General features: G+C 55.4%; 3 protein-coding genes across 4 annotated transcripts in view; 1 reads left to right on the top strand and 2 right to left on the bottom strand.

Moving 5' to 3' along the window:
* Nucleotides 1-10,443, bottom strand: part of BLTP2 (bridge-like lipid transfer protein family member 2) — a 39,608-nt gene extending 29,165 nt beyond the window's left edge. The window contains exons 1-12 of the mRNA XM_081942813.1: nucleotides 10,030-10,443; nucleotides 8,548-8,677; nucleotides 6,944-6,993; nucleotides 6,001-6,160; nucleotides 5,804-5,922; nucleotides 5,533-5,593; nucleotides 4,381-4,561; nucleotides 3,957-4,083; nucleotides 3,591-3,715; nucleotides 2,536-2,603; nucleotides 2,300-2,448; nucleotides 85-200 (exon numbers count right to left, since the gene is read on the bottom strand). Of these exons, the coding sequence (XP_081798939.1) occupies nucleotides 85-200; nucleotides 2,300-2,448; nucleotides 2,536-2,603; nucleotides 3,591-3,715; nucleotides 3,957-4,083; nucleotides 4,381-4,561; nucleotides 5,533-5,593; nucleotides 5,804-5,922; nucleotides 6,001-6,160; nucleotides 6,944-6,993; nucleotides 8,548-8,677; nucleotides 10,030-10,100 (1,357 nt within the window). The 5' untranslated portion in view covers nucleotides 10,101-10,443. The remainder of the gene's footprint in view (nucleotides 1-84; nucleotides 201-2,299; nucleotides 2,449-2,535; nucleotides 2,604-3,590; nucleotides 3,716-3,956; nucleotides 4,084-4,380; nucleotides 4,562-5,532; nucleotides 5,594-5,803; nucleotides 5,923-6,000; nucleotides 6,161-6,943; nucleotides 6,994-8,547; nucleotides 8,678-10,029) is intronic.
* Nucleotides 10,444-12,639: 2,196 nt separating this feature from the next.
* SDF2 (stromal cell derived factor 2) lies at nucleotides 12,640-16,643 on the bottom strand. 2 transcript variants are annotated; one of them, XM_081942830.1, is made up of 3 exons: nucleotides 16,430-16,643; nucleotides 14,968-15,164; nucleotides 12,640-13,173 (listed from the first exon to the last, which is right to left on the bottom strand). In XM_081942830.1, exons 1-3 carry the CDS (start codon nucleotides 16,593-16,595, stop codon nucleotides 12,886-12,888), a joined length of 651 nt encoding a protein of 216 aa, XP_081798956.1. In that variant the 5' UTR covers nucleotides 16,596-16,643; the 3' UTR covers nucleotides 12,640-12,885. The 2 variants fall into 2 exon arrangements, with proteins under 2 accessions (XP_081798956.1, XP_081798957.1); XM_081942831.1 differs by having other exon boundaries at nucleotides 14,968-15,244; nucleotides 16,430-16,566.
* A 131-nt stretch (nucleotides 16,644-16,774) lies between these two features.
* The window catches only part of SUPT6H (SPT6 homolog, histone chaperone and transcription elongation factor), a 57,181-nt gene continuing 56,414 nt past the window's right edge, over nucleotides 16,775-17,541 (top strand). Inside the window, exon 1 of the mRNA XM_081942814.1 lies at nucleotides 16,775-16,876. The gene's annotated coding sequence lies outside the window, so the exon portion shown is untranslated. The remainder of the gene's footprint in view (nucleotides 16,877-17,541) is intronic.

Here is a 17,541-nt window from a genome sequence, read left to right as displayed (position 1 = left end):
GAAAGCTTGGGGAGGTCCAGGGGGGGCGGGGGGGGAGAACAGAAAGCCAGCCAGAGGGAGCGGAGGGTGGCTCCGGCCACTCACCCACGGAGATGGAGTTGAAGCCCAGGGCGAATGGCGGGGTGTCTCCCAGCTGCACGGAGAGGTTGACGTTGGAGACCGAAGCGCTGAGGACGATGGTGGCCAGGATCTGTGGCATCCTGAGGGGGGCAACCAGGAGGGGAGGGGATTGTAGGGGGGGAGGGTTAAGTCTCTACGGCCGAGTAAGTGGGGGGAGGGCTTTTGCCCTGAAGGGGATCCTGCCTTGTGAAAGCAGCACAAGAGCTTCTCCCGAAGCCCCAGATCCTGGAAACCTCCTTGGCTCCCTTGCCTAGCAAGGCAGAAAGCATCAACCGCCTCCCCCCAGCCCCTTCCCCCCCCCCTGGTCAGTCTGCCTGGACATCCTAAGCAGGCCTTGACCCAGAGGCTGCAAATGGCCAAACTGAATCCTGGCAAGGGGGAGCCCAACCCTTAACCTCACCTTGGCCACTTTTAACACTTGAGGACTTCAACTCCCAGAATTCCTCAGTCACGTCTCCAACCTCGGCCGCTGGAAGACTTGTGGAATTCTGGGAGTTGAAGTCCACAAGCCTTCCAGGGGCCCCGGTTGGGGAGCCCGTGGTTTAGGGTGTCCCCCAGGCCTTTTGGATTCACGCACATCACGGGGCCTGGAGGGGATGAAACTAAATCTGAAGGAGAAAGATTAAATACGCATTTAAATTATTTTAAATATTTGAATTGTTGACTTGATGGGTTGGCTCATTCTGCGCCCAGCCGGTCAGTGGCTTTAGGGAGGCTGATCAAGAAAAAGGAGAGATTCCCACCCAATTGCCCCGGGTGCAAAGCCCCTTCCCTCCTGAGGGAATTGGGGGACGGGGGGGGGATTTCATTTTTCTTGATCAACCCCCCCCCTCCCACACACACACTTTCTCATAGCTTCAGCTACGGACAGCAATGAATGGCTGGTTGTGGGATGAGCCAAGTCAACAATTCAATTATTTAAAATAATTTTTAAAATGTATTTTATGCTTTCTCATCCACTTTTTGTTTCCTTTTTTCCTCCTTCCTTGAATGGGTCTGATGTAACTCTTGTCCCAGGGGGCGAGGGGGGGGGACGGAGGAAAAATCCCACTGCCCAGACTGGCTTTGGCCCCGGCGACCCCACCTGGCCGGTTGGGGCGGTTTCCAACAGAAGGCAGACCGGCTGAGCGGCTCCCTGCTTTCCGCCTGGCCGTTCCCTGCTGCAAAGGGGGGAGGGGGCTGCCCCAGAAACCCCCTCCCCTCCCTCCTGGCCCAAGGTTCCAGCGTGAGAAGGGGAAAAAAATGCATTCACTAGCAGTCCTCGACTTTCAACCACAATCAAACAACAACAAAATTGTTCTTGTTAAGCCAGACAGTTATTGAGTATGCTTTGCCCCATTTTACAACCTTTCCTGCCACAGTCGTTAAGCGAATCCCTGAAGTTGTTAAGTTAGTCACACGGTTAATAAGTGAACCTGGTTTTCCTGCCATGGGCTTGGCTTGTTGGCAGGTCGCAAAGGGGGATCCGGGACAGTGTAACTGTCATAAAAGTGAGTCAGTTGCCAAGCGTCTGAATTTTGATCAGGTGACGGTTGGGGAGGCTGCAAAGGTCGTAAGTGTGAAAAATGGCTGTGGGTCACTTTTCTCAGGACTGTTGTAATTTCGAATGGTCACTAAACGAAACAGCGTTAAGGCGAGGACGGCCTGTGAAGGCTTCCAGGGTTGCTGCGTCCCAAGCCGCTCGCCTGGGAAGGCCCTGCAAAGCAGTTAGTCCTCGACTTACAACAGTTCATTTAGTGACCGTTCAAAGTTACGACAGCCCTTAAAAAGTGACTTAGGGCTGTTTTTCACACTTACGACCGTTGCAGCCTCCCCACAGCTGCGTGATCAAAATTCAGATGCTTGGCAACTACTCGTACTTATGACGGTCGCAGTGTCTCGGGGTCCTGCGATCCCCCTTTTTGTGACCTCCTAACGAGCAAAGTCCATGGGGGGGGGGGAGATAGATTCACTTAGCAACCAGGTTACTAGTATATCCACTGCAGAGATTCACTTAACAACGGTGGCAAGGAACGTCATCCGATGGGGCAAAGCTCAATGAACAATTGTCTTGCTTAGGGACGACCTTGAGGCTCCATTGCAGCCGTAAGTCGAGGACTGCCTGAACTTGTGCCAACCTGAGCCCCCCCCATCCCCCGTGCCTGCGTGAGAAGGGCCATGGGGAGGGGGGAGCACTCACCTGCTGCCGGGGCCCCCGGCCGAGAGGGGCCACCCGGGGCTCTGCTCCGCCGAGGCCAGCAGGCCCAGCCAGTGGGAGAACTCCTGGTGCCGGTAGTGGACGACGCAGGTGCTGACCAGGAGGGCCACGGAGATGTCGATGGCCATGACCTGCAGGGGGGGAGGGAGGGAGGGAGGCGTTCAGGGGGAGGGGGCTGTGGGGGAAAGGGGGGGCCCAGGGACCCCAAGGGGGCTCACCTGCAGGCTGGCCTTCAACAGGTTGAGGCACACGATGCGTTGGCGGCTTTGCGACAGCAGCAGCCCTTCTGGGGAGGCAGGAAGACGGCGGGTGACGCAGGCTCCTCCCCTTCCTCGGGATCACCTGAGGGCGCCCTTTCCCAGCAGAGCTCAGAGGGGGCACTTGAGAGGCTGCCCCCACCTGGAGGTCCGTGAATCCCGGGAGCCCCTGCCCACCGCTGCCCTCCAACCGGGGACGATGGGCACGCCTTTCATTTAGCGACCGTTCAAAGTTACGACGGCACTAAAAAGAGTGACTTGTGGCCGTTTTTCACACTTATGACCATTGTAGCATCCCCCGTTGTCATGTGATCAGAATTTGGACGCTCAGCAACGGATTCACACAGGAAGTCCTCGACTTACAACAGTTCATTTACTGACCGTCACAAGTTACAACAGCCCTGAACGAAGTGACGTAGGACCAGTTTTCACACTTAACGACCACCACAACGTCCCTGTCGTCATGTGATCAAAATTCAAACTCTCGGCAACTGACTCATTGTTACGACAGCAGCAGCATCCAGGGGGGGTCAGGCGACCCCCTTTTGCGACCTTCTCACCGGCACAGTCAATGGGGAAGCCAGGTTCGCTTAACGGGTGATTCACTTAACAACCGTGGCAAGAAAGAACGGGGCAAAACTCCCTTAAGAAACATTTCCCTTAGCAACATAGATTTTGGGCTCCGCTGTGGTCGTAAGTCGAGGACTGCCTGAGAGGCCCGTTTAGCTCATAGGAGGGGCCATTTCACGTGAATTAAAAACGCCCCCCCCCAGCCTCTAAACCGACCAATTTCTAGGGGGGCAGAAAATCAACCACTGGGGGGGGGGCAGCCACATGCTCTCCCTTGAAGGGAACATGGCACTTGGCAGGGGTGTCGCCCCCCCCCCCACGGCCATCCTGCCCACGGCTCCCTGCGGCCCTTCAGCTGGGCAACCTAGGTGGGTTTCTTTGGGGGGGGGAGACCTCTGCTGGGAGACCGGGGGGTGGGGGTGGGGGAGACCCCCTCCCCGACTTGCCTTCCAGCACCAGCTCGAGGCTCATCTGGGGCAGGTCACAGGTGGGGGTGAAGCTGCGGAGGGGGATCTGCTCCTCATCGCTCTGGTGGGCGAAGTGCAGCCGCTTGAGGGTCCAGGTGAGGTGCCTGGAGGGGGGGAGGGGGCGAGACGGAAGCTGCCTCCAACTGACTCCGGCACCTCCGGGCAGCCTCCCCCAACTGGAGGGGGTTAGCCCCCCCCCACCCAAAGCCTCCTGCCCCCCCACCCCACTCTCTTGCTCTCGGCTGCAGGCCAAGGCCAACGGGGAGGGAGGGGGGTTGCCTGCCCCCCTTGCAGGCACGGGAGAGGGGGCGGCCTGCAGGACGGACCCCTCCCCAGCCCCCTTACCTCTTCTGGCTGTTCATGGAGAGGACCAGGCTGGTGGTCTCCAGGTCCACCTTCAGCCGAGAGGGGACGTACTTCAGGCCGGCCAGACGCAGGGGGGGCGGACCCAGTGCCAGAGCCTTCGGGGAATCTGGGGGTGGGGGGGGTATCAGGAAAGGGGAGGAGGAAGGCCCAGTCAAGCAGAGGGCTGGGGGAGAAGACATTGGCACCGGAGGAGGCCCAAAGGGAGCCGGCCATGATTAAAACCTAGGCAGCAGCCGATGGACCCAGATCTTTGGGGCAAAGCAGCCCCCCCCCCCACCTGGCCCCCAGCGGGCACCGCAGAAGCAGCGGGCACCGACTCCCCTGTCTCAGGAGACCAGAGCGGGACCCCATGCTTGGGCAGGTGTGCTGCTGCATTGCCCCCTCCGCTCCCGGGGGTCCTCACCTGCCCCCTTCCGGGCACTGCCCCCCATGCGCTGCAGCAGCTCACTGTGGAAGAGCCCCTCGTGCAGCTCGGCATGGAGGCTCCAGACCCCCAGGGCCACACTCTCCAGCTGCTGCTTGCCCAGGTTGACGTCCAGCGAGACGGAGAGGGCCAGGGAGAGCTCGGCCAGGCAGGCGTCGTCCTGGGGAGAGGAAGGGGGGGGGGCGGAGAGGGAAGCAGCGTGTGTGGAAGGGTCTGCAACTGACCCCAGCAAAGCCCCCCTGCTCTGGTGCGGAGTTGGCCAGAACTTCTCCTGCCACCTGCTCAGTTTGGGCCAACATCCTCCAGGAAGACCCCACCCCAACTGAGAAGGGCCCTAATCTATTCATCTCTACCTATCATATATATCTATCACCCCTCCATCGTCTTTCAATATATCAGTCTTTCTCTAGCAACTCTCCATCCATCCATCCATCTATCCATAATCTGTCAATCTATCATCATTTATCATCCATCCATCCATTATTCTCAGGCATCTGTCTGTCTTTCTCTATTATCTACAGTATTTACCTATCCAGCCATCTTTCAATCTATATCTATCTTCTATCTGAATGACAGAATAAGAGAGTTGGAAGGGATCTTGGAGGTCTTCTAGTCCAACCCCCTGAACAGGCAGGAGACCCTAGGGCCGAGACCACTTCAGACGAGGGTCCGTCCGGTCTCTTCTTAAAAGCCTCCAGTCCTGAAGCAATCACAACTTCTGGAGGCAACGGGTTCCACAGGCTTATTGTTCTCACATCTAAACCTCACCTATCAATTCTCTCTCTCTCCCCCCTATCTATATCCACCCTCCCATCAATCACATTTAGAAACCCCTCTAGACCAAAACAAAAACTACATGGAAAATTTCAAAGAGGGGGAAGGATAGTTAACGTTGAGGCTAAATAGTAATTAAAAGGTGGAGGGGGGAACTTTTGGGCTGCTGACACTCCCCCCCCCCCCCCAGTTCTCAGCCCAAGAACCCCCTGGGTGTTGCCTGCTGCCTATTTTACCTGTTCAAAGCTTGCGCCTTTGCAAGGAGGCCTGGCCCAGGGTGGGGGCAGGCAGAGGGGAAAGGGCGTCAAAGGGTGGGTGGGCTTGGGGGTCCCGACTGCCCCTCCCTGCCGGCCTTACCTGCTGGCTGCTCTTCAGCACCTTGCTGTTCACCTGGCCGCAGGTCAGCTCGCAGGCCACACTGGGAGGAGGGGAGGGCAGGTCAGAGGGGCAGCAGCATGGCACCGTCCGGTCACCCTCATGGCTGAGCAGAACTGGCCCTGGGGGGGTGGGTGCTCGGCTTCCCCCCCCCCAGGACTTCAGACGGGCACCCCTTGCATCCACCACACCACCGCATCCGTCCCCAGGGAGGCCGGGGAAAGCTGGGGGCCCCCCGAGACCCCGGACTCACCTCCTGCCCTCACAGCCCAGCAAGACCTGGGACCTGGACACCTGGACGTGCCACAGGGACTCCGAGGCGGCCACGTGCAGCACCATCACGTTGACCGAGTCCACGTGGAAGGAGCAGAGCTGGGGGGGGGAGAGGAGGGAGCTGGTGAGCACCACCGACCGAGGGGGCAGCTGGGGCCCAAGGGAGCCGCCTCTTACCTGGCTGAGCAGCTGCAGCAGGGAGGGCCCCAGGGACGGCGCCTCTTCTTGGGGCCCCTCAGCAGGGTCGGGGGGCGAGGGGTCGGGGGGCTGCAGGTGAGGGGGCTTCTGCAGATCCACCCGGATGCTGACCTCACCAAAGCACAGGGCCAGGTAGCGCCTGCAGGGAAGGCAGCCAAGAGGCAGCTGGGCTGGGCGGGCGGGTGGAAGGGGCGGCCGGGACCTCAGAGGTCATCTAGTCCAACCCATCTAAAGCAGGAGTCCTTATCCCAACCAGAACAAAGGTCTGGACAAACTCTTCTTCAAAACTTCACCAATGGAGCTCCCAGAATTCCAGGAACAAAGTTCCTTCCTTCCTTTCCTCCCTCCCCCCTCTATAACCTTCCCTTTTTCCTCCCTTCCTCCCATCTCTCTATTCCTTCCTTCCTTCCCTTCCTCCCCACCCTCTACCCTTCCTTCCCTCTATAACCTTCCCTTTTTCCTCCCTTCCTCCCATCTCTCTATTCCTTCCTTCCTTCCCTTCCTCCCCTCCCTCTCCCCTTCCTTCCCTCTATAACCTTCCCTTTTTCCTCCCTTCCTCCCATCTCTCTATTCCTTCCCTCCTTCCTTCCTTCCCTTCCTCCCCTCCCTCTCCCCTTCCTTCCCTCTATAACCTTCCCTTTTGAAGTCTACCAGTGTTAAAGTGGCCAAGTTTGAGGACCTCTGATTTACAGTCTTCAGTCGAGGGGAATATTTCTGGCTGTCAGTCTGAACATCTGTGCCAGCTGGGTTCCCCCCCCCCCCAAGGCACACCAGGCTCTACCTGCTGGCTGGGACTACTCCCCAGGAGGGTCTCAAGTGAGAGGATGAGGGGGGAGGGGTTAGGAGCCACCCTGTTCATAAATGCTGCCTGTTTCAAAATCCACCCCCCCCCAAAAAAACCCGAATCCCCTAGAAGACTTACGGCACATCCTGGTTCAGGAGCCTGCTGGAGATCCAGATGCTGTCGATCTCCTGAAGTGACAGAATAACAGGGTGGGAAGGGACCTTGGAGGTCTTCTAGTCCAACCCCCGGCTTGAGCAGGAGATCCTAGACCAGGTTTTTTAAGTTCCAAGGCTGGACACCCCTGGTCCAGGGTCTCCTCCTCAAGGAGGGGGGGGGGGTTGCCCTAGAAGTCTTTGAAGGCTCTGAAGATTATGCTGGCTGGGGAATTCTGGGAGTTGAAGTCCACAAGCTTTAAAACTAAAGGTACTTTTTCAAAAGGCAACTGGACTTTTTTGGGGGGGGGGTGTTTTCTTTTTTGAAGACGCCTCGCTTGTCATCCAAGAAACTCATCCTTTGGGACAACCATGAGAATCTCCATAGACACAAGTCTCAAAAGTTCCAAAGGTTGGACACCCCTTTGCCACCCCAGAGAAATGGTCCTCCAGTCTCTTCTTGAAAGCCTCCAATGACCCACAACTTCTGAAGGCAGCTTCTCTTCCACTGGTTAATTATCCTCACGGTCAGAAAATCCCTCCTTAGTTCTAGGTTGTTTCTCTCCTTGATTAGTTTCCACCCATTGCTTCTTGTCCTCTGGTGCTTTGGAGAATAGGTTGACCCCCTCTTCTTTAGGGCAGCCCCTCAAATATTGGAAGGCTGCTATGATGTCACTCCTGGTCCTTCAGTTCATTAAACTAGACATTCCTAATTCCAACAACCATTCTTTATATGTTTTAGCCTCCAGTCTCCTAAAATCATCTTTGTTGCTCTTCTCTGCACTCTTTCCAGAATCTCAAGATCCAGGTTTTTTTTTGGGCAACCAAAATTGGATGCAATATTCCAACTTTGATGTTATGAAAGCATTATGAAGCAGTATTAACTCTCAAATATTGGAAGATGCTATCCTGTCCCCCCTGGTCCTTCTTTTCTCCAGACTGGCCAAAAACCCCAATCCTGCAATTCTGTTCTTTCTATGTTTTAGTCTCCAGGCCTTTGATCCTCTTGGTTGCTCTTCTCTGCACTTTCCCCAAAGTCTCCACATCTTTTTTGTAACGTGGTGACCAAAACTGGATGAAATATTCCAAGTGTGATCTTCCCAGGGCATTGTAAAGCGGTACTAACACTCAAGTATTGGAAGACGGCTATCCTGTCTGCCCTGGTCCTTCTTTTCATCAAACTAACCATGCCCAGTTCCTGCAACCGTTCTTCGTATGTTTTAGCCTCCAGTCCCCTAATACTGTTGGTTGCTCTTCTCTGCCCTCTTTCCAGAGTCTCCACAACTTTGTACATGGGGGGCCTACAGAGGCCGTCTGCCCTCAGCCCCGGGTATCTCTGTACTTTATCCAAAAGGAGGCCCTCTCTGTGCGGCAGATGCCTTAGGAAGCGGGTGAACTGTCTGTCTGCAGAAGAACCCCCCCTCCAGCTTCCCCCAATAGTCCCTGCCGTAACAATGCCGTCGCTTCAACAGGGAGATGCGCTGGCACGGACGTCTCATAGGTAATAAACAGATCAATCACAGCAATTACGGTGTCCTTGCGGGGACCTGCCCAGAGGTGAGCAGCTGCCCCAGGAAGGTCCCTACTCACCACCGTCTGCTGCTCCTCTTGAAACTTCAGGCTGAGGTTTTGGATCCCAAACACCCAGAAGGACTGGATCTTCAGCTCGGCTTGCAGTCGCCTCCGGCACCAGTTGGTGGCCAGTATGTAGAGGAGCCACCTTCAGGGGGGGGGACACAGGCCACGGAAGCCTTTCACTGAAGGGCCAGGTACACCTGCCACCCCTCCCCTCCATCCCAGTGTCGGAAGGGGCCTTGGAGGTCTTCTAGTCCAGCCCCCTGCTCAAGCAGGAATCCTTCTCCCATTTATGCCCCTGAAATGTTGGTGGGAGACTGCTACCACGTCAACCTCCGGCCCAGTGATGGCAAACCTTTCAGACACCGAGTGCCCAAACTGAAAGCTGCGTGCGGGTGCATGCACGGACATGCGCCAACGTGTGGATGCGCAGGCGTGTCCGCATGTGCAGCAGAGAGCCGAAGACCAGCTGGCATCCCAACACCGGCAGCGCAGCAAGAGGCCAGACCTTTTCCTTTCGGGAGCTTCTCTTTGGTCCTTTGCAGGGAAAGAGAAGCTCACAAAAGAAAGGCCAGGGAGATCCGGCCTGGGCCGGTGGCCTGCCGTAGGTTCCCCATCGCGGCTCTACTCCTCCTTTTCATTCGGCCGGCAAAAGGAAAGGAAGAGGAGACGGAAGGGGGCTTGCACTAAAGCTGCCAATCGGGGCTGGGGGGGGGGGCGTTAGTCCTCAAAGCCCAGCGATTAAGCCCTGGACTTCCCCTGCATGAACCTCGCGGGGTCCCTCGCGCGTCCTGCATTCTCCCCTGGGGGAGAGCCCCACGCAAAGGGGCCCGGGCAGGGACCCCAACGCCCACCGTCACTTCATCTGAACAGCCAGGGAGGCGCAGTAGTTTGGCTGCAGGACTGCAGCTCAGTCTGCCTGCCAGCTGTTTGGCAGTCTCCAGTCTTGGACCCTTGAAAGGCTTGTGGACTCCAACTCCCAGAATCCCCCAGCCAGCTATGCTTCCTGATCTTAGCTCTGCTGGCTGGAGAATTCTGGGAGTTGGAGTCCAAGAGCCTTAAAAATGGCCAAGACTCTTGGCTAAGCACAGCAGTGGGCCAACCGGGTGCTACATCTCCCCCCTTCCCCCGCCGCCCCTTCTGCTCCAAGGTGAGGGCCCCCCCCCCACTCCTTCCAGGCAGGGATGGAGCCAGCCAAGCCTCAGGTGCACACCACCTGCCGCCTCCCCTGCCCCCACCCTCCTCAAACCCAGGCTGCAAGAAGACACTCTGCACGTCCTCAGAGGCACCCTCCCCCCCAGCACATGCAATAGGGGCAGTGGGGGGGGAGAGACAGGAACAGGTGGGGGAAATGGACCCACAGGTGGAGACAGGTAGCAGGAAGGGCGGGGGGGGAGGAAGAGGAGGAAGACCCATGGAAGGGGGGGCAGGGGTCCCTTGGAGGCAAAGGAAGGGAGGGGGAGAGGTGGGGGGCAGGGGGGACCCCCCCCAGCCTACCTGCCCAGGCAGAGGCCGCCCAGCAGCACCAGCAGCACCAGCAGGAGGACTCCCAGCACGGGGACCGCCATGGGGGGCGGGGGGGGCGCAAGGGGGCGCGCTCCAACCGCCCGTCACCGGCGGCGCCTGGGGCGGGGCCAGCGGGAGCGCGCGCGGAGGAGGCGGAGCCAAAGCTCGCAGCTGTGCGGCGCAGCCATAGGCGGGCGCCAAGTAGGGGCGGAGCAAGAACCCCCCCCAAGGAGGCCCCTCCCCTACAGATTAGCACCTTGGAGAGGGGGGCAGCCTCACGCGGGGGACCCCATATTGGGCAATTTCAGTGGGGTGGGGGGGCAGAGTATTTATTTTTCCCCTGCAAGGCTTCCGGCGGGCGCCGACTTGACGCTCCTCTCCTTCCAGGAAGCTTTGCCTGGGGATCCATACTACGAATGCGTCGCCTAGAGCATGCTGGGAAAGTGAGTTCTCTTGCTTGGAGTGCGCGCAAAAGGAGCCGCCTGCTACCGGTAGGACGGCGTTTAGCAATGGAGTCTCTTCGGGGGCGTCACGTGGCTGGCTGAGGGATTCTGGGAGTTGAAGTCCATGCACATTGAAAAGCCCAAGGTTGAGAAAGAAGAGCCGCGTGACCCTGCGGGGCCAAAACTCAGGCGTTTATTTTTGATTTATTGATTATGAAGTTTATTTGCTGCCCATCTCCTGTTCAACATGTCCTGCAGCCCCTTTTCCATCTCTTGTTATGATGGTTGGTCGCCCCATCAGCCAGAGGTTCATACTGGATTTGGCAATTTTGCCCACCTTCCCAAGCGAGCACCCACCCCTCTCCTAGAAAAATGAGATATTTTAGGAAACATTAAAAGGGCAGAATATTTCCCCTAAAAAATAGTAGAATCTCAGCCCCCACCCACACCCCCTTTTGTCAATGGGCCATTAAGGCCTGGGCCAGTCTATTCTACATAACAAAGATACCCCCTGTAGGCAGAACCATTTCATTGCCCTTCATTACACCACCCACCAAGTTTCAAGCAAACTTAGCACACAAACCTAGTCCCCCAGGAAGTCCAAAGCCCAGAGAGGGCATAAAACCCAGGCACCTCTTCCCTTTTTCACTCAGGAGCTCCAAGGCATGTGATCCTGTCCACCATTTAACCATCTTTCCAGGGTCTTTCTCCCCACTTGGAACTGAACCCAGGAGGACATTTCTTCCGACACCAGGGACCTGGGATGAGATGGGCAGGAGGTATAGGTAGTCCTCACCTTACAACCACAATTGAGCTCAAAAGTTCTGTTAATCTTTGTTTTTACTCTCTAGAGATAGGCGATATTATAATTCTATATAGACTTATTGTTACCTAATAGATAATTATGGATTCAAGGAAATAAGGGCTGTCACAAATAAAAGAATATTAATGGTAATTTGAACACATAATACTCAATGAAATATTTAGTTATGTTTAATGGATAACCAGTGACTTTATCTTTAATTGTAAAAACTGTTGCACAAAAACTTGTAACCAAACGACATGCCTGGTGAAATTGAGGAAAGTTGTTTTTTCTCCTTGCCTTTGTTCTGTATGTGTTGTCTTCCTTTTTTTAAAGAAGAAAAATAAATAAATAATTTATTTTAAAAAAAAGTTCTGTTCCTAAGCAAGCTTTGCCCCAAGACCTTTCTTAGGTGCCTCACTGCAGCTGTGAAGTGAAGCTTCCCAAATGACCCTGCTTGTCAGGAGGTCGCAAAAAGGAGCACGGGACCCTGGGACACTCAGACCGTCAGAAATAGGACTTGCCAAACGTCTGAATTTTGATCACATGACTATAGAGATGCTGCAATGGTCGTAAGTGTGACAAACGGTCATTGCTCTCTACATGGGGCTCCCCTTGAGGTGTGCCCGGAGATTGCAGTTGGTCCAGAATGCAGCCGCGCGGGCAATTATGGGGAGAACGAGGTTCTCCCATATAACACCTCTCCTGCGCGAGCTGCACTGGCTTCCTGTGGCCTACCGGGTGCGCTTCAAGGTGTTAGTCACCATCTTTAAAGCGCTCCATGGCACAGGGCCTAGTTACCTGCGGGATCGCGTTCTGCCCCACACATCCCTGCGACCTATTCGCTCGCACAGAGAGGGACTTCTCCGGGTGCCGTCCTCCAGAGAGTGTCAGAGGGCGGCGCCCAGGAGTAGGGCCTTCTCTGTGATGGGCCCTACCCTTTGGAATGACCTCCCCCCAGACATTAGGACAACAACTGACCTCCGCTCCTTCCGCACGAAACTTAAGACCCACCTGTTCCGACTAGCCGGCCTGGCTTAATTTAGAGCTTCTCCACCTCTTGGGCATTTTTAATTTTTAATTTTAATTTTTAATTTTAATTTTTAATTTTAACTATCATTGGGGTTTTTCATTGTTTTAAATTACTGTAATTTATTTATTTATTGTTCCACCTCCTCCATATTGTATCGTTATGTAACCGCTGCTAGTGTACGTCGCCCCGAGTCCCTTGGGGGAGAGGGGGCGACTAAGAAGTAAAAATAATAAATAAATAATAAATAAATAAGTCATTTTTTCAGTGCCGTTGTAACTTTGAAGTAGTGTGAGAATGTGCAGAAGAAAGACCCGAGTACCTGCAACAGCTGTTTGGATATCCACGCTTTATTTATGGCCCTGACATCCCCAGACATCCCCACCCCCCACCCAGGACTGAGCAGTCAGCAATGGGCCATGTCCCGAGAGCAGAAAGGCCCCTCTCCTTCCCAGGGGGGTGGGGGTGGGAAAGAGCCCCTCTCGGCAGCCGAGCAGTACCTGCCCACCCACGACTGGCTCACCAAGCCACAGCCTGGGAAACTCTACCCGCTTGACGGCCTCAAGCGGTGGTCATAGTTCCGTGTGGTAGAGGTCGGCCTTGAGCCATTCCGCAGGCTTCACGAAGATCCCTTCCATGGTTTTCCAGAAGCTGTCCTGGCCGGAGTAAGCCAGGCCGTGAACTTCCCTCTGGCCGTGGATGGGCCGTCCGTACTGCTCCCCGGTGACCGAAAGAAGCACTTCGGTGGAGGCGTGCTTGAACCGCACCTCGCTCTTCCTCTCCCAATACTTGCCATTGCACAGGACGGTCCAGTCGTCCAGGAAGTCCCCCTCACCGTCCTCCCCAAACGCACTCACCTCCTGGAACAGAGAGCATCGCTTTCAAGCACTATGCAAAGAGACGGGGGGCCATCGTGGGGACCACAGAGAACCCCTCCTCTGGACAGAAAGCCATAAAGCAAGGGCGTGCGTGTGAATACAAGCAGGGAAGGAACATTATCCAAGCAGCTGAGGGCAGGACAAGAAGCCGTGGGTGGAAGCTCATGATTTCTTATTTTATGTGTTGATTATCCCTTGGGCCATATCAAAGTGCAGGGTTCCAGAAACAAAGTATTACTAAAATTGAATAAAAACAATTTAAAATGGAATTGGATAAAATGGTGGAAGCTCATTAAAGAGAGATCCAACCAGGAATGAAGGAGGAATTTCCTGACAGTGAGAACAATCAACCAGTGGAATAGAAGTTGCCTCCAGAGGTTGTGGGAGCTTCATCACTGGAAGCTTTCAAGAAGAGACTGGACTGCCATTTGTCTGGAATAGTACGAGGACCCCTGCCTTGAACAGAGGGTTGGACTAGATGACCTTCAATATCCCTATAATTCTGGAAGGAGCGAAGGGGCAATGGGAAATTCATCAGAGGGAGACCTGGAATTAATGAGGAATTTCCTGGGAACGTTTAATCAATGGAATAACTTGACCATGGAAATTGTGGGGGCTTTCAAGAAAAGACTGGACAGTTATTTGTCCAGGACGATAGGAGGATTCCTGCCTTGAGGAGTGGGTTGAACCAGGAGACCTCTCAGGTTCTTTCCAGCCCCAGGATTCGATGAAGTACACGCCAGAAGCAGACGGCCTCCCCAGGGAGGGAGTAAGAGAAGGGAGTAAGCGAGACTCCCTCATCCTTTGTGGCAGCAGCAGAGATGGGGTTTCTTCTACTGACTTGGAAGAAGGGAGAGAAGCAAAATAGAAATCTTAGGCAGCAAAACTCAATAGGGGAAGTCAGCCCTTTCCATCAAGTCAGCAGGGTGCCCGTTTCACTCAGCTTGAGTTGGCAAGGATCCCTACTAGGCGCCCACAGAGACCCCGTGCCAGAGCCCTGGATGGGGGCCAAGCCGACGGGGGTCTTTACCCTAAGAGAGCAGCTTCCCACCTGCAAAGACAGGCATCTCTTTAGAATAGAATGAGCTGGTAGGAACCTTGGAGGTTCTTCTCATCCAATCGCTGTTCAAGCAGGAAACCATTTCAGACAAGTGGCTGCCCAGTCTCTCCTTAAAAACCTCCAGTGATGGAGCACCCACAATTTCTTGTGTCTAACTGTTCCACTGGTCAATTCACTGTCAGGAAATTCCTCCTTAATTCCAGGTTGCTTCTCTCCTTGATGAGTTTCCATCCATTGTTTCTTATCCTGTCTTTTGATGCTTTCGAAAAATAAGTTGACCCCCTCTTCTTTGTGGCAGCCCCTCAAATATACTGCTGTTATGTCCACCCTAATTCTCCTTTTTTTTAGACTGGCCAGTCCCAAATCCTGCAGCCGTTCTTGATCATCTCGGTTGCTCTTCTCTGCGCTTTTTCCAAAGTCTCAACATCTTTTTTTTTAGCATGGTGACCAAAATTGGTTGCCATATTCCAGGTGTGGCCTTACTAAGGTTTTGTAAAGTGGTGCTTTTTATCTTTGCCCACAGAACCCAAGCCTGGGGTCGCAGAAGCAAGTGGCCTGGGTATCCAAGCTCAATGTGACTATTCCTTCATTTAATCATTTAATGCAACGCCCATCTCACTCTGCAAAGCGACTCAATATTTAAAAACGAACCGCCGGCTCCACAAGACCTGAATGCCGTTGCTTGCTGGCCATTCGTGGTAACCTGATTGCCTCACCTGGTTGCCCGAAAGGGGAGAGGTGAAATGGTGGCTATGCAGGTTGCGACCTGTGTTGATGTGGGTCAAGCGGATCGTCTGCCCGCATTGTACTGGGGTGCCTCTTTCGCAAACACTGGACGACTTGCCCCGCACTCGCCAGTAGCTGTTGCTGTCGTCCACACTCGTGACTCCGGTCACAGACTGCTGCCCACTGCCTGGCCAAAGAGAGAAGGACACATGCAGGTGGTGACTTTGACCCGGCCAGCTCATTCAGCCTCCATCCTGCCTGTTCACCCTGCAAACACCAGTGAGAGCGATTAACATTTTAAAAACAGACTCCAGTTTTTTTTTTAATAGCCTCTCTTTATTTGAGGGCCCAATCTCTGCCCCCCCCAACTTTATCAGAGAAACAGGGGTCCCTTTCAAGAAAAGGTCTTACAACTGTGCAAAGCTTCTTGCTTAGCAATGGAAATTCAGGCCCTCTTTGTGGTTGTGATGATGATGACTACATGTAGTCCTCGACTTAAGTCCATCATTGAGCCCCAAATTTTTGTTACTAAGTGAGACGTTTGCTTTGCCCCATTTTATAACCTGTCTTGACATAGTTGTTAAATGAATCCCCGTAGTTGTCAAGTTAGTAACACGGTTATGTGAATCTGGCTTCCCCACTGACTTTGTCAAAAGGTCGCAAAAGGAGATCATTTGACCCTGGGGCACTGCAACCGTCGTAAATATGAGGCAATTGCCAAGAATCCAAATTTTGATCAGGTGACCACGAGACGGCTGCAATGGTGGTAAGTGTGAAAAGCGATCACTTTTTCCAGGGCCGTTGTAACGGTCACTAAACAAACAGTTGTAAGTCAAGGACTCTTGTCACTGAGGCCAGCAAGTGACTGTGGGGCTGTGAAGCAGCCACGGAGGGTGAGAGACCCCCACCAGAAGGGCCTGGGGCCCGGATGGAGAGACGGACAGGCCTCATGGTGGTCTGGTAGGGATGGCAGTGCCGATGAGCATGTGCAGACTGCACACTGCCCCTCCAAGTGACTTATGACTGGTCCTCGCACCTATGACCATCACAACACCCTCGCAATCAACTTCAGGCCTTTATAAACCAATCACGGGATTCTGATCACCCTTTGCGACCAACAGGGGAAGCCAGATCCACTTAACGACCCTTTGATTTACTTAGCGACTCTGTAATTCACTTCACTTTACATTAACTGTGGTCGTAAGGTGAGAACTACATGACCCTTGTAGACCCCAATAGGCAAAAACAAATTCCGTGAAGCGGGGAGGGGGGATAAGGGGGCGGGGGCCCGAGAGAACCCCCCCCCCAATGAGGGGTCTGGGGTCCGGGGCTGGAGACAAGGGGGGCCCTACGAGCCGCTTCCGGAAGGGTCGAGAGCGCCCCTGAGCATGTGCAGAATCCTCTCCCGTCCCGTCTCCCCTCTCCTCTCCTCCCCTCCCCCCCGGTCATTACCGGATCCGTATCGGACGTCGTGCGAATGGAGGCGGACGCCGTGACGCGGATTGAGCAGCTTCACCACCGAGCCGCAGGTCACCGTGCCGCCCTCGCCCGCTTCGCCCGCCTCGCCCGGCCCGAGAACCAGCAGCAGCGCCGCCGTCGCTGCCACCGCCAGCCTCATCCTCCGCCGCCGGTCGAGTCTGACAGGAAGCCATAGAGGCGGCGGCGCGCAGAGCGGCCCAAGAACTTCCGGACCATCAACTTCCGGCCCAACGTTCTAATCTACCCACTGGCAACCACTGAGAGGATATAGCAGAGCGTCCCTCTCCTTGCCGAGGGCGTTGCCGCCCTGCCCCGGATGTCGCGCCGCGGCGCTTCCGGTAGACGCCCCTCCCCGCCCCCCCCAGCGCCGTCGTCGTCGCCGCTGAGGGAGCTGCGCGGCCTCCATTTTCCCCGACTGAGGTGAGCCGTGGCGGCGAGGAGCGGAGAGCGGGGCCTCGGGATGGGGGGCCCCGGAGCGCCCCCCCCAGGCCTCTGTGCGCCGACCGAGGCGGCTCAGCCGGGGAGGAGCCTTGGCGGGGAGGGCGAGGCCGGGATGGCCGCGGTGCCGCCTCCCCTCCCCCCACGCCTGAGGGGGGCTTTGGGCTGGGCCTGGCAGCGGCCCCCTGGGGGCCCTCTCGTTGGGCGGCGATATGAGGATGAGGGGACCCGGGGCAGGGGCCACAGGGCTGCCTTCCTTCGCCTGGATCTTCCCTCCCAGGCCGCAAACAAGGGGGGGAGGGGGATCCTTGGTGGGCCTGGTGTTGCCCGAGGGGGAGGGGTCCAGGCGGAAAGCCTCTCCCCCTTCCCGCCGAAACTGCCACAAGCAGCAGCCCAGAATTCTTGGCCAGTAAATGGGCAGCCAAAGTTCTCCTCTGCATTAGCACTGAAGCCTCCTGGCTAAGGTAACAATGCCATATCGTCATCTTCCTCCCCATAATGGGATGCAACCAATCAGGTTTGTATAGGAGGACAAATAGCATCGTTATCTCCTATATCAATGTTCCCTTTACCTAAAAAAAGAAGAAAACAACTTCCTATGGAATTGTGCCATGAAATAACATGAGGCCGGAGTGATCATTTAAATA

Source organism: Natrix helvetica, assembly GCF_964273705.1.
Source record: "Natrix helvetica genome assembly, chromosome: 2".
In the NCBI taxonomy this organism is placed as follows: Eukaryota; Metazoa; Chordata; class Lepidosauria; order Squamata; family Natricidae; genus Natrix; species Natrix helvetica.
Note: the sequence above shows the minus strand (reverse complement) of the source record. Positions and strands in the feature narration are given on the sequence as shown.

Coding starts and splice junctions, on each gene's coding strand:
- SDF2 (XM_081942830.1), bottom strand. CDS start 16,595: ATGAGGCTGGCGGTGGCAGCGACGGCGGCGCTGCTGCTGGTTCTCGGG. Junction 15,165..16,429: donor CGACGTCCGATACGGATCCG/GTAATGACCGGG, acceptor CTCTTTGGCCAG/GCAGTGGGCAGCAGTCTGTG. Junction 13,174..14,967: donor CTCCCCTTTCGGGCAACCAG/GTGAGGCAATCA, acceptor TCTCTGTTCCAG/GAGGTGAGTGCGTTTGGGGA.